The following is a 13,135-nucleotide window of genomic DNA, read 5'->3' as shown; positions in this document are numbered from 1 at the left end:
CCTTGTCTTTTTAAAGTATAGGAGATAAATGAAGCTAGAATAGTTTAATTCTCTGATACCATATTATGAAAGAAAATGAAATTGTATTGAATTGAATGAATACAGAATACAAGAGGCACCAATATATACATGCCACAAAGAAGAATCAAGAAAAGTAAGATACAGTTCTATACTTAAATAAACTATCTGCTTCAACTAATTTAGGCATATAAGGTCCAGTACTAAGCTCAAAATTACTCTCAATAACTTAACTAAACTAACAGATTTAACTAAATTATATATATATATATAAGGTCTAGTGCTAAGATTAAAGTATGTTCTATACTTACTAATGGTGACTTTGTACTGTATAGGCATTACAGTCTCAGACCCCAAATGAAACTCTAAAAGCTCCAAGCCAGAGTATAAACATTCAACTAGAAAAAATTGAAGAAAGACATTTTCCCAAGTTAACAGTTAGAAAAAGAATATTATTACATACCAGCCAGTTATCCATGAAGCAAATGGTGACCATTTTGGGCCAGCAAGCTTGGTACTCCAATAGTAGAGACCCCCAGAAGTAAGGTAAGAAGAACAAATGTCAGCCATGGACAAAGCAACCAACATGGAGAAAGAAAGCACACCAAAAAGCACTCATATGATAGAGAATGAAAATGCAAAGGAAAGACAATATTTGAGTGGGTCTATTAATAGTATTACTATCTCTAATTCTCTACTCATACAGTAGTAAGAAAGGAAAAAGAAAACCTTTTGGATAGCTAAATTATTTCATCACTGATGTTACATAAGATAATATTTAAAACAATTGATATTTTTTCTAATGGGGAAAAAAGAAATGAGGCATTTCTAACATGAGGAATATATTTGATGACTGTCATAAAGACTTGGATTGAGCTGAAAAAGGAAAGAATCAGTTCCAAGTCAGAAAGTGAATCATCTAGCTTTTATCAAACAAATGCTTTAATCATCTAGCTTTCCAATGATAAAGCAATTAAGCCAATAAATCAAAGCAAACAAATGCTTTTATCATCTAGCTTTCCAATGTTTTTTAATCGAATTGAATTGTTTGATACTCAAAATTCAGAACAAAAGAATTACATGCTATAAAGTCAATTGTTTACTTGGTAAATTATTTTATTTTGAAAAATAGACCAATCATAAACTAAGCAAAGTGATAGAAGTCAAAGATAAATTAAAGCATAGTATTTACATCAAGTAATATTTGATAGAAATAGAATGGATAGAATGGATAGTATTTACATCAAGTAATTTCTTCTTGTAAAATCATTTGATTAAATAGAATGGAAAGACCTCTATTAAAACCAATCTCTGAAGAAAAAAATTAGTTAAACATTTCTACAAACAGTTTATAAGCAATCTACCAGTTACAAAATGTTAAACAAAGTAATTAGTTAATTGCTAAAGGTAGTTATTTGTACATAGCTTTTGTTAACTGTATTTATACTTGGCCTATTGGTTGGTTGCCAAGTTGCTAGATCTTTTATTCTTTCATTTGATTGTACATATAAATACAACTATTCTATTATGTACCCTTATCATTTTAAGTGAAACACTACTTTAAATTCTCTCAGTCCTGCTGCATTAGTCTTCTTCTTCCATCTCAAAACTTACCACTTCACAGTTCACAAACATAAAAGGATCCAAAATCAAACTATATAGGCATATACATACATATTTCTATAATATATATATGCATTAACTAAAGAGATGCACCAACAACTAAAAGAAATGCAGAAAAACCCTAAATATTTCACATGAAAAATTCAGGGGAAAAAGAAGAAAAATATTTTCTTTCTCATTGTTTTGTATATTGGTCTATACAAATTTTTTTTAATCTTGGGCACTTTTTTTTTGTTGACCGAAAGTTCAAATGGAAAAGGCTCTGCAAAATATTTGATTTTTCATTCCAAAGTTTGGCAGAAAAATATATATCTATAATCTTACCTCCCATCAATTCCCAAGTAAGTTCCAATGACCCTTTAAAGAATATATTTAATTCATAAATATAATAAATGAAGACATAACATGATTTCAATAATCCTAGGGCAAACAAACCTCTTGAGAAGAAGCAATGTAATTTATCCAGGCTGAGTTTACAAATAGCTTTTAGAAAATCTAACTTAATTTAGAAAAATAAATCCCCAATAATCGAAGACCTGAGAATACAATACAAGCATAATACCAAGCAAAAGAAAAGAAAAATAAAACTAACATCTAAACATGATAGAATGCCTTACTTTGATAAAAAGTGACAGTGTAGTTTAGGAGACGCTGGAAAATATTAGAAATGATAGAGAATAAAGATTATTGCAGGAGAAACAATATAGGAGCAGATTTTTAAACTTGATATGTTGATTTATGGATGATAAATAAACCCTTATATTTTCCAAATTTAAAAGAATAAGAGAAATTATTTACCTTAGTGGTGAATGATTGCAAGAGAGAAGTGTGGCGTCGAACTAGAGACCTCTCAGATGAATGCTAGGTCAAGAAAAGTGACCATGAGACTATTGAAAATTTAGACGAAAAAATTTCATGTTTAGCGGAAAATGATTAATTTTTAGTTATTCTCTGTATAATAAAACTATTATTCACATGGTATTGAAATACAAATATTCTGGTTGCCTCTCAACTTTTTTAATAGCGACAAAATAAAGAAAAATACTCATCTACTACTATAGTAACAATTATCAAGAGCTCATAATCTCTAGCACATATGAGCAGGAAGCTTTATGTTGCACATTGAAACAGAGGCCACAATCCCACATATCTTAATGTATTTTCACAGAAAAGCAACCCCAATAGCATATTATTGGCATAATGCAGAACAAACTCTGTGCAACCCAAGTGCATAAAAAAACTCAATGCAACATATCAACGTCTCTACAAATTGTGCTATAGACTCCAATGGAACTAGAGAATATGAAGAACCTGCTTCTATTTCAGCAGAGACAAATAAAACAGGTACAATATTAATTAACTATTGACTTGTTGGTTAAGTTGGTTCAGTCAACAAAACCGTTTTCTGTACAGCTTTTATTTCATTTCTTGTAATTAGTTATATCAGTTAGTATACTGATATTGCTATAAATAGACAAGTTGTATAGGCGTTCATTAACCAAGTTTTTCATTTTTGATAATTCTTGTAAAAACTGAGAGAGAGAAATCTGTGTACTGCTGTGAGGAGGTTCTAAAGAGATTCTGTAATCAAGTTTGAAAGAAGGATCAATAAGAAAGGCTGCCCGTGGACTAGTCTAGTGTCAAGAGATTATTGGCACTAGGAAACCACGTAAATCTCTGTGTACTATTTTTTTCTTTCAGTTCTTAATCGTGTTCTTTTATATTTCAGTTTATATGTTCCAGTTCTTGTATGCAAGTTTCATTTTTCAGATCCTAATTGTGTTTCAATTTGTTTTGTGGTGTAATTTCTGTTCTTGATCCCAACAAATTGGTGCGGTGAGCGTGGATCAATCATGGCTTCTGCAAAATATGAAGTTGAGAAATTCACTGGCCAAAACGATTTTGGATTATGGCGGCTGAAGATGCGAGCTCTCCTGGTTCAACAAGGGCTTGATGATGCTCTTAAAGGAGAGGCTAGTCTTGACAAAACCTTGGAAGAAAAGGATAAGAAAGTACTGCTTGAGAAGGCACACAGTGCAATTATTCTAAGTCTTGGAGACAAGGTTCTTCGTCAAGTATCAAAGGAGAAGTCAGCTGCTGGTGTTTGGACAAAGCTAGAGGGTTTGTACATGACCAAATCTTTGGTAAACCAACTCTATCTCAAACAAGCTTTATATTCTTTTAAGATGAAAGATGATAAATCTGTAGAAGAACAACTAGATGTGTTTAATAAACTGATTCTTGATTTAGAGAACATTGATGTTACTATTGATGATGAAGATCAGGCCTTGTTATTATTATGTTCTTTACCAAAGGCTTACTTTCATTTTAAAGAAACACTTCTGTTTGGAAGAGAATCTTTGTCTCTTGATGAAGTACAGGCTGCTTTGAACTCGAAAGAGCTAAATGAAAGGAAAGAACCTAAGTCATCTACCAGTGGAGAAGGCTTGATAGTTCGAGGAAGAAATACAGGAAGAGATAACAGGCATGACAGGAAGAGATCTAAGTCTCAGAACAGAAATAATGGAGGAAATCGAAACAACAATAATAACAGAAATGGTGAAGGAAATGTGCCAAACATTAGATGTTATCATTGTAGAAAGGAGGGTCATACAAGAAGATTTTGTCCAGAAAGGCAAAAAGGAGGTTCAAGTCATGACAGGAACAATGACTCTGGAAACGCAGCAATTGTTCAAGACGGCTATGAGTCTGCTGAGGTCTTAATGGTGTCAAATAACACCTCTGAATGTGAGTGGATAATGGATTCTGGTTGCTCCTTCCATATGACTCCCAACAGGTCCTGGTTCGAAGAGTTTGATGATCAAGATTGTGGTACAGTACTTCTTGGAAACAATCAAGCATGTAAGATAACTGGGATTGGTTCTGTGAGATTTAGATTTCATGATGGCACTGAGAAGATTCTTACTCAGGTCAGACATGTTCCTGAGCTTAAGAGAAACCTTATTTCTCTTGGAGAATTAGACAAGAAAGGCTATGTGTTTAAGGGTGAAAATGGAATGTTGAAGGTAATAAAAGGTTCCATGGTTGTTATGAGGGGAATAAAGAAGAATGGTTTGTATTCTCTTGAAGGTGACATAGTAATCGGTTCTGCCGCAACAGTTTCAGAAAAGAAATTTTCAAAGACCGAGTTATGGCACATGAGGTTGGGTCATGTTAGTGAAAAAGGTCTTATTGAGTTAGAGAAGCAAGAGTTACTGTGTGGAGACAAAGTGGAGAAGCTAAGGTTTTGTGAACACTGTGTGTATGGTAAAACTTGCAGAGTAAAATTCAATATAGGTCAGCAAAGAACAAAAGGCACTCTTGATTATGTTCATGCTGACCTTTGGGGGCCCTCTAGAACCCCATCTCATTCAGGAGCAAGGTACTTCTTGACCATTGTGGATGATTTCTCAAGGAAACTTTGGGTGTTTATTCAGAAAACTAAAGATGAATCTTTTGAAAACTTTAAAAACTGGAGGACGCTTATTGAAAACCAGACAGAAAGAAAGCTTAAAAGGTTTCGAACAGACAATGGTTTGGAATTTTGCTCAGATCAGTTCACTGAATTTTGCACAAGAAATGGCATAGCTAGGCATAAGACAGTACCTCGGACTCCCCAGCAAAATGGTCTAGCTGAGAGGTTTAATAGAACCATATTGGAGAGAGTAAGATGTATGCTATTGAGTGCAAAATTACCAAAAGTTTTCTGGGCAGAGGCAGTCACTACTGCTGTGTATCTGATAAATAGATGCCCCTCAACAGCTCTTAACATGAAGACCCCTGAGGAAGTTTGGTCTGGCCATCCTCCAAGTTTAGAAAAACTAAAAGTTTTTGGATGTATTGCCTATGCACACATTAGGCAGGACAAATTAGAACCTAGAGCAATAAAATGCATGTTCTTGGGTTATCCAGAAGGAGTAAAAGCATACAAACTATGGTGCCTTGAACCTGGTCATAAAAGGTGCATCATAAGTCGTGATGTTGTGTTCAATGAGACTGAGATGGCTTACAATATTAAGGATGCTGGAAAGAACTCTGATTCCAATTCAGAAAAAATCAGTTTTGAGGTGGAGTCAAATGACAAAACTCAAGGAAATAAAGCTAGTACAAGCTGGTTATTAGAAGAAGATGAAGCTGAGGATGAACACCAAAAGGAAGACAGTTATATGCTAACTCGAGACAGAACTAAAAGGCAAATCAAACCACCAGAAAGGTATGGATATGCAGATTTAATAGCTTTCTCATTAGTAGCTGCAAGTAAAGTTTTAGAAGATGAACCTAAGAGTTACAAAGCTGCTGTAACTAGCAATGAAAAAGCTGAATGGCTTAAGGCCATGAATGAAGAGATAAAATCTTTGCATGACAATCATACATGGGATCTGATCAGAAGGCCAAATGGTTCAAGAGTTGTTAGTTGCAAATGGATTTTTAAGAAAAAAGAAGGTATTCCAGGTGTTGAGTCAGCTAGGTTCAAGGCAAGACTTGTGGCTCGAGGTTTCACTCAGAAAGAGGGGGTCGACTTCAACGATGTGTTCTCTCCTGTTGTAAAACACAGGTCTATACGAATTCTTCTAGCTATGGTAGCTGAACTTGATCTTGAATTAGAACAAATGGATGTGAAAACCGCATTCCTATATGGTGAACTTGATGAAACAATACTCATGTCACAACCTGAAGGATTTAAGGTCAGTGGTAAAGAAGATTTTGTTTGTAAGCTGAATAAATCTTTATATGGTTTGAAACAATCTCCTAGACAATGGAATAGGAGGTTTGATGATTTCATGGCTCAGATAAAATTTCAGAGAAGTAAGTATGATAATTGTGTGTATTTCAAATTTCTTTCTGAAGATGTATTTGTGATACTACTGTTATATGTAGATGATATTTTGCTAACCAGTAACAGTAGGTATGAGATAAAAAGGGTGAAATCAGAACTCAGCAAGGAATTCGAAATGAAGGACTTGGGTGCTGCCAAAAGAATTTTGGGTATTGAGATTAAAAGAGACAGAAATAAGAAGCTATTATACTTGTCTCAAGAAGTATATCTAAAGAAGATTCTAAACAGGTTTGGTATGTCAAACTCAAAGCCTGTTATTACTCCTTTATCTCAACAATTTAAAATGAGTTTAGACCAAGCACCTAGAACACATGATGAACAAGTTTACATGGATGGAATCCCTTATGCTAATGTAGTGGGATCTCTTATGTATGCTATGGTTTGTACACGTCCTGACATTGCATATTCAGTAAGTCTTGTAAGCAGATTTATGGCTAACCCTGGGAAAGCTCACTGGCAAGCTTTAAAGTGGATTCTGAGGTATATTAGAGGTTCTCTTGGAAGAGTTTTAGTTTATGGTGGAGCTAGGGAAAGAAATAGAACAGCTGCTATTGAAGGTTTCATGGATTCAGATTATGCAGGGTGCTTAGATACACGGAAGTCTCTTACGGGATATGTCTTCACAGCTTTTGGAACTGCTATAAGCTGGAAAGCAAGTCTGCAAAAAGTAGTGGCTCTATCAACCACTGAAGCAGAGTACATTGCTCTTACTGAAGCTGTAAAAGAAGCTTTATGGTTGGAAGGAATTGCTCGAGAATTAAGACTACAAGAACAGGTCATCACAGTCCATTGTGACAACCAAAGTGCAATTCACTTGTCTAAAAATCAAGTCTACCATGAAAGAACTAAGCATGTAGATATAAAACTTCATTTTGTTAGAGAAGTGATTAACAGAGGCTCAGTTCTGATAGAGAAGGTGTCTACTGATCATAATCCCTCAGATATGATCACTAAAGTCTTACCAAGCAGTAAGTTTTATCACTGCTTGGACTTGATTCAATTAATTGGTGACTAAGCCCTACGGGGCTCAAAGTGCAGCCTGAATTATTTGGAGTATGTTACTGAACCAAGGTGGAGATTTGTTGGTTAAGTTGGTTTAGTCAACAAAACCGTTTTCTGTACAGCTTTTATTTTATTTCTTGTAATTAGTTATATCAGTTAGTATACTGATATTGCTATAAATAGACAAGTTGTATAGGCGTTCATTAACCAAGTTTTTCATTTTTGATAATTCTTGTAAAAACTGAGAGAGAGAAATCTGTGTACTGCTGTGAGGAGGTTCTAAAGAGATTCTGTAATCAAGTTTGAAAGAAGGATCAATAAGAAAGGCTGCCCGTGGACTAGTCTAGTGTCAAGAGATTATTGGCACTAGGAAACCACGTAAATCTCTGTGTACTATTTTTTTCTTTCAGTTCTTAATCGTGTTCTTTTATATTTCAGTTTATATGTTCCAGTTCTTGTATGCAAGTTTCATTTTTCAGATCCTAATTGTGTTTCAATTTGTTTTGTGGTGTAATTTCTGTTCTTGATCCCAACCTAAACCTCTTCTTCTTCACTGTTGATGGCACTTATTCATGTTTTCATGGAAAAGCATTAAATTTTTACTTCTCTTGAATTAAAGTACCATGTCACAAATAGTACTAGTTTGGGCCATGATAGATCAAGTATAGACATTAACCATAAAATGCAAACTATAAGGAATGAGAAAAATACCTGATGGACAAGCACATGTGAAAGAGTAGTCTCCGAAGAGGGGCTTCTCAATGTTTCTGCAAGACTAATACATGTTGCCAAACACTGAAAAGGATCCTCTGCACCCAGCCACCAGCGCTTTCCTTCTAAAGGCCTATCTGCTGAATCAAATACATTGTCAATATGGTTTTCGGTAAATGCTACTCGACCATCGTAAGATAATTTGTCCACACCACCACCATATAAATTTACCAAATGTATCTTCAACCAGTATAAGCCTGACTTCCCCAAAGCGCATCCCTCTGCAAACTCCAAGATGCCTCGACACACATCAGAACCTAGATGGTTCAAGTAAGGATGCATGGGATAAGCACGGCCTAGGAAATCAAGGTTGTGGGGATAGTAAAAACCTTCTTCATCCTTCATCTTTCACCCAACCTGATCACATAACAAAAATTACTATATCAATTCAAGCAGAGCTTTTCAATTCCACCACATAAATTCTATAAATACAAGAATGTCGCAGTGCTGTGAATGCCTCTCACAATTCTCCTTTTTAGCTGTTTTAAGTTTTCATTTCCATTTGTGGATTTCAGATTCATCTTCAGTGTTAGGTTCTTCTGGCAAAGGAACCTATTTGAAAATTAATATTTTAGAATACATTATGAAGGCAGTTGATGGATAAAACCCACAACCATTATGCCACACAAATTATAACTTAAGGGTAAGATGTAAAGCTTCAGTCGAGCAATATCAGTTTCTTTTGTTCATGCGATCACAAGATATTACAAACATATGTATGTTTATGTAAATTTGTGTATGTGTATAGTACTTAAGCATACAAGTAAGCACTATATAACAGAAAAGAATCCAAATAAAATGCAACCCACATCATCACGGCTAACCAACCCACCAAGAGAACCTCCACTAGACCAAATTCTATCTATCACACTAATCTCCCTTTTGTTCACCCTCCATTTGGTATTTCCAAGTGTATCCAGGGCCTAATACAGAGAACAATATCAGCATTAGCCTAACAATAAAATGCCAAACAAGAGGCCACATGAAGTAGCAAACATATAAAGAAAGATCAATTTGTGAAGGCATGTTTGTGAAGAAACTAAGGCAAAGCATTGAAGCATATTCACCGAGGAACTAACGTAACAAACTCCAACAAGGCTTTCAGACCTCTAAAACAGGTTCCAGTTGCTTCCGAGTTTTTCCCTAAATCCATTTAACCATTATATACCATATATATAGTGAAGAAACATTTTTATAAGTTTTTCTTAATATAATCTTTTCATTTTTATCATTAAATTTGTAAGTTATTTTTACTACGATGTGCCTATAACCTTTATTACTTTACTTTAAAATAAATCAAGTCTCCTCAAAATTTCATTCTAGATAGTAAATTAGAAAAATATCATTAATTACAAGATTATATAATCCCCAAAATATCTTTCTCTTTCTCTTCAAAATTTTATTTCTGCCTCATAGAAACCTTCCACACACTTTACAGATTAGATTGATCAACACTCTTTAATCCCAATGACCCCAAATGACCATTCTCAACATGGGAAAATTCATTTCTTATCTTCTCCTAAAAAAAAAAAGCTCAGAAATTGTTATTATTAAATACAAAGTTTGTAATAAAGATCAGATCAGGCTACAAAAACAGTGCCAGTCCTTGAGATTTTGCTAGGAGTAGAGTCCTTATTGGTCTATGATTAATAGAGAGATATGCTACTCATTTTTCAGCTCTGTTGTTTTGCTTCATCAAACTCAATTTGCTCTTGTTTTTCTTTCTTTTTTTTTTCTTTTTGCTTGAGCAAAACATGCATGAGAGTTAATAACCATATATATATATATTACGTTTATTAGTTATATTCAAAGGTATAATGTAGAGTTATTAATGACCGAATATTACTTCTGTATTCCACAAATACTCTACATGGCTATCTATCTAAATGGAATTTTAACAAATTTGACCATATATTATAAACAAGGTAGCAGACAAAAGTGAAAGAAAAAAAATGAATAAACTTATACAGTACATAAATAGCAAACATTCAAACTCAGATTTAGAGCATTGATCTCTTTCATATTTATAGAATACCAATAAAGTAACAACAAATGACATGATAACACCAGTTATATACACATATCAAGAAAAATGCTCTGTATGTGCATGTTAAAAAATTCCCATCCAATTCACACAAACCATGTCTTATGGTCGATTCCAAAATATATTCACAAGAACAATGCATCTGTTCTGTTCAAAATTTCCAGGTATGCTTAAAAATATCTATATTGTAGGTGTCTTCAAAATCAGTATTTTCTTTAAGTTCTATTTGGTTTCAAATGAATTTTAATGTTATGCCATGAATGTTGGCTAACCCTCAATGACAATTGTTACTTTGTTAGAATAAAAACTTGTCAATTTCTTTATAGACCATATACTTCTTGGATTTGCAAGGTCAAAATATTACATTAATAGATGAATAAAGTAAGGGTAGAGAATCTTACCACTTGCAAATGTAAAAGCCAATTAAAATCATCCCACAAGTTAATCCAATAAGAATAGCTATAATTATCACTGCTCTCCTCACCTTAAGATCAGCTCTTGCTTTTCCTAAATAAATTTTTGGAGCAAGAAAAGAAAATATTGATGAATTAAAATAGAAGAAAAGGAATTTGCACTTGATATGGAACTAAAATTTTCAACCTGTAATCTGTACCCATTTCTAAAGCTGACAGTCGAACAAATATATCTTGTCTGCTAGAAGGAAATTGTCGAATATCATAAAGATCTCCAAACCAGACGACGCAGCCACTGCCTTCACCTCTGATATCTGAGTTTGTATAAGCCGTACAGGAACAATTGCTCAGAAATTTAGCCCTACATTCCCGTAGATTCATACTCTTATTCACCCATGTATGTTGAGCATCCAGTAATTTCCAACCAGAAAATTTCAAAAAGCCATCTTTCCCTTGATCATGGCAGCTCAGCGGACTACTTCTTACACACCCTTCATACCAGTCCATTGAATTCCAATCCTGTAGAGACGTAGGCTTATAACCTTTTAAACATCGACATATTGGATTCTTTGTCATTATACACTCTGCATTTGCCCCACATTGTCCATAGTTGTCACACTGGTCTCTAGGGCCTGAAAAGTAAGGCTTCCAAATTTTATCAATTTCAATCCATATCAAACGTTGATGAGCACTTGCCGTTCGGTTGATGACAACTCTTGTGATCACAGACTTTTTCTTGAGGATGTATGAGTAGTAAACTTCATCATCACTGTAAACAAACTTGTAATCGTAAAGAGGGTTTGGTCTCAACTCAGGACAACCACTGTAACGTAGGCCATTCCATGGCCCAGTTCGATAAAATTTTGCAGATCCTTTCCAAAGTATTGGTTCAGGCTACGTACGGTGTTGTGCATCGTATTCAATCCCATAAATAAAATCTCCATAACAGGGATCATTCAAACTTTTCCATGTGACAACCGCCTAGTAAGACCTCTCTTCAAGTCCCATCCAAATTTCATTCCAGACAAGAATGTATCACAATCAAAGCTTTGCCACAAATAGTTCTCTTTATTCTCATCTTTCTCATCTTTCAGAACAAAGTTACCATTATCCAAGAGTTGAACCAATGGTTTCCGGGCTTGTTTCAACGAGCTTGTAGACCAAACAACACTCTTATTCTGTCCCAAAAGCTCAATATTTCCGGTGTTGTTTATTGTCAACGATCCAGAGGAATCGTTGATCGGTTTACACCGGTTTGCAACCCAAACCACAGTTGGACCGGAGATGTTTCGATACCAAATTCCTAGATAACGGTTGTTTGAATTGCTTGGGGTAAAGAATCCCAGTTCAAAAGTTCCTTCACTTGAAACCAAAGTTGTGCCATCTCTCAGAAATTGCAACGGTCCAAGGCCATCAACTACAGCTAAAGTTGTTCTAAAGAGAAAAACTCTAAAAACAACAAAGATAAAGAGAAAAGAAGTGATAATTTGGTTAGTTTTTCATTCTTTTCCCGCAACCAAACACCTGTTAAAACCAAAATACTCCGAGAAAGTAAAGAAAAGAAGAAAGTACCTGCTGTTTCTGAGACTCTTCGTCCAGTGCCTTCTGTCATTGTTCCTCATATTCTTATTCTTCTTCTTCCATCTTCTTCCTTTTCATCTCCATGGCCTCGAGCCAGGCCTTCTCCCTCTCCTCGAACTCCTTCCTCTCCCTCTTGGACCTCTCCGCATCTTCCTTCTCGATCAAGTGTACCTGACTCGTCAAATCGACCACGCCATTCTCTGATTCACCATCGCCACTGCCACGTTTGTTGAGCTATACATTGAGAGTGATTTGGGCAAGATAGAGGAGAACACGAGAGAGAAGTAGAAAAAAAATAAAGATATATGTTTTTAGTTTCCCTCTAAATAAATTCACTCGCCCGCCAACACTATAGCTCATTTTATATCCCATTTTTTTAACTAGTTTTTATAATACTTTTTCAATAGTCTTATAGCCATGTGTTGTGAAAAGTGGTTTTTCTTGTAGTGATCTCAGATGGGACTTGTTTTGAGTACAACTAATATTCACTTGACTGACTTGTTGTTACCTATTGAACCTAACACTAGTTAAATAACAAGTGTTAAGATAGGTTACCATCAATCGTGAATCTCTTTAGGGAGTTTAAGTCCCATCCCTCGAAATGAAGTAGCCAATAAATTTTTCGTTAGTGGCTTAGTGAAAGGATCTGGCAGTGTTTCACTTGTTCTCACATAGGATATTGAGATGGCTCCTCTTTGAACCAATTCTCTTACATTATCATGTCTTAGACTGATGTGTCTAGACTTCCCATTATACACTCCATTGAATGTTCTAGCCAATGTTGCTTGGCTATCACAATGTATCGATATAGTGGATACATTCTCTTTGATTAAGGGTATCTCTATT

The 13,135-nt window shown here is 34.8% G+C and overlaps 1 protein-coding gene across 1 annotated transcript; it reads right to left on the bottom strand.

The window, feature by feature from the left end:
* Nucleotides 1-8,743: 8,743 nt before the first annotated feature.
* LOC133785474 (G-type lectin S-receptor-like serine/threonine-protein kinase At4g27290) lies at nucleotides 8,744-12,330 on the bottom strand. The gene is made up of 5 exons (XM_062224704.1): nucleotides 12,281-12,330; nucleotides 11,687-12,157; nucleotides 10,871-11,531; nucleotides 9,061-9,174; nucleotides 8,744-8,803 (listed from the first exon to the last, which is right to left on the bottom strand). Exons 1-5 carry the CDS (start codon nucleotides 12,328-12,330, stop codon nucleotides 8,744-8,746), a joined length of 1,356 nt encoding a protein of 451 aa, XP_062080688.1.
* Nucleotides 12,331-13,135: the final 805 nt, after the last annotated feature.

The sequence above is a fragment of the Humulus lupulus genome, chromosome 6 (genome assembly GCF_963169125.1).
Source record: "Humulus lupulus chromosome 6, drHumLupu1.1, whole genome shotgun sequence".
Lineage (NCBI taxonomy): Eukaryota > Viridiplantae > Streptophyta > Magnoliopsida > Rosales > Cannabaceae > Humulus > Humulus lupulus.
This window is presented reverse-complemented; position numbering and strand designations above follow the sequence as displayed.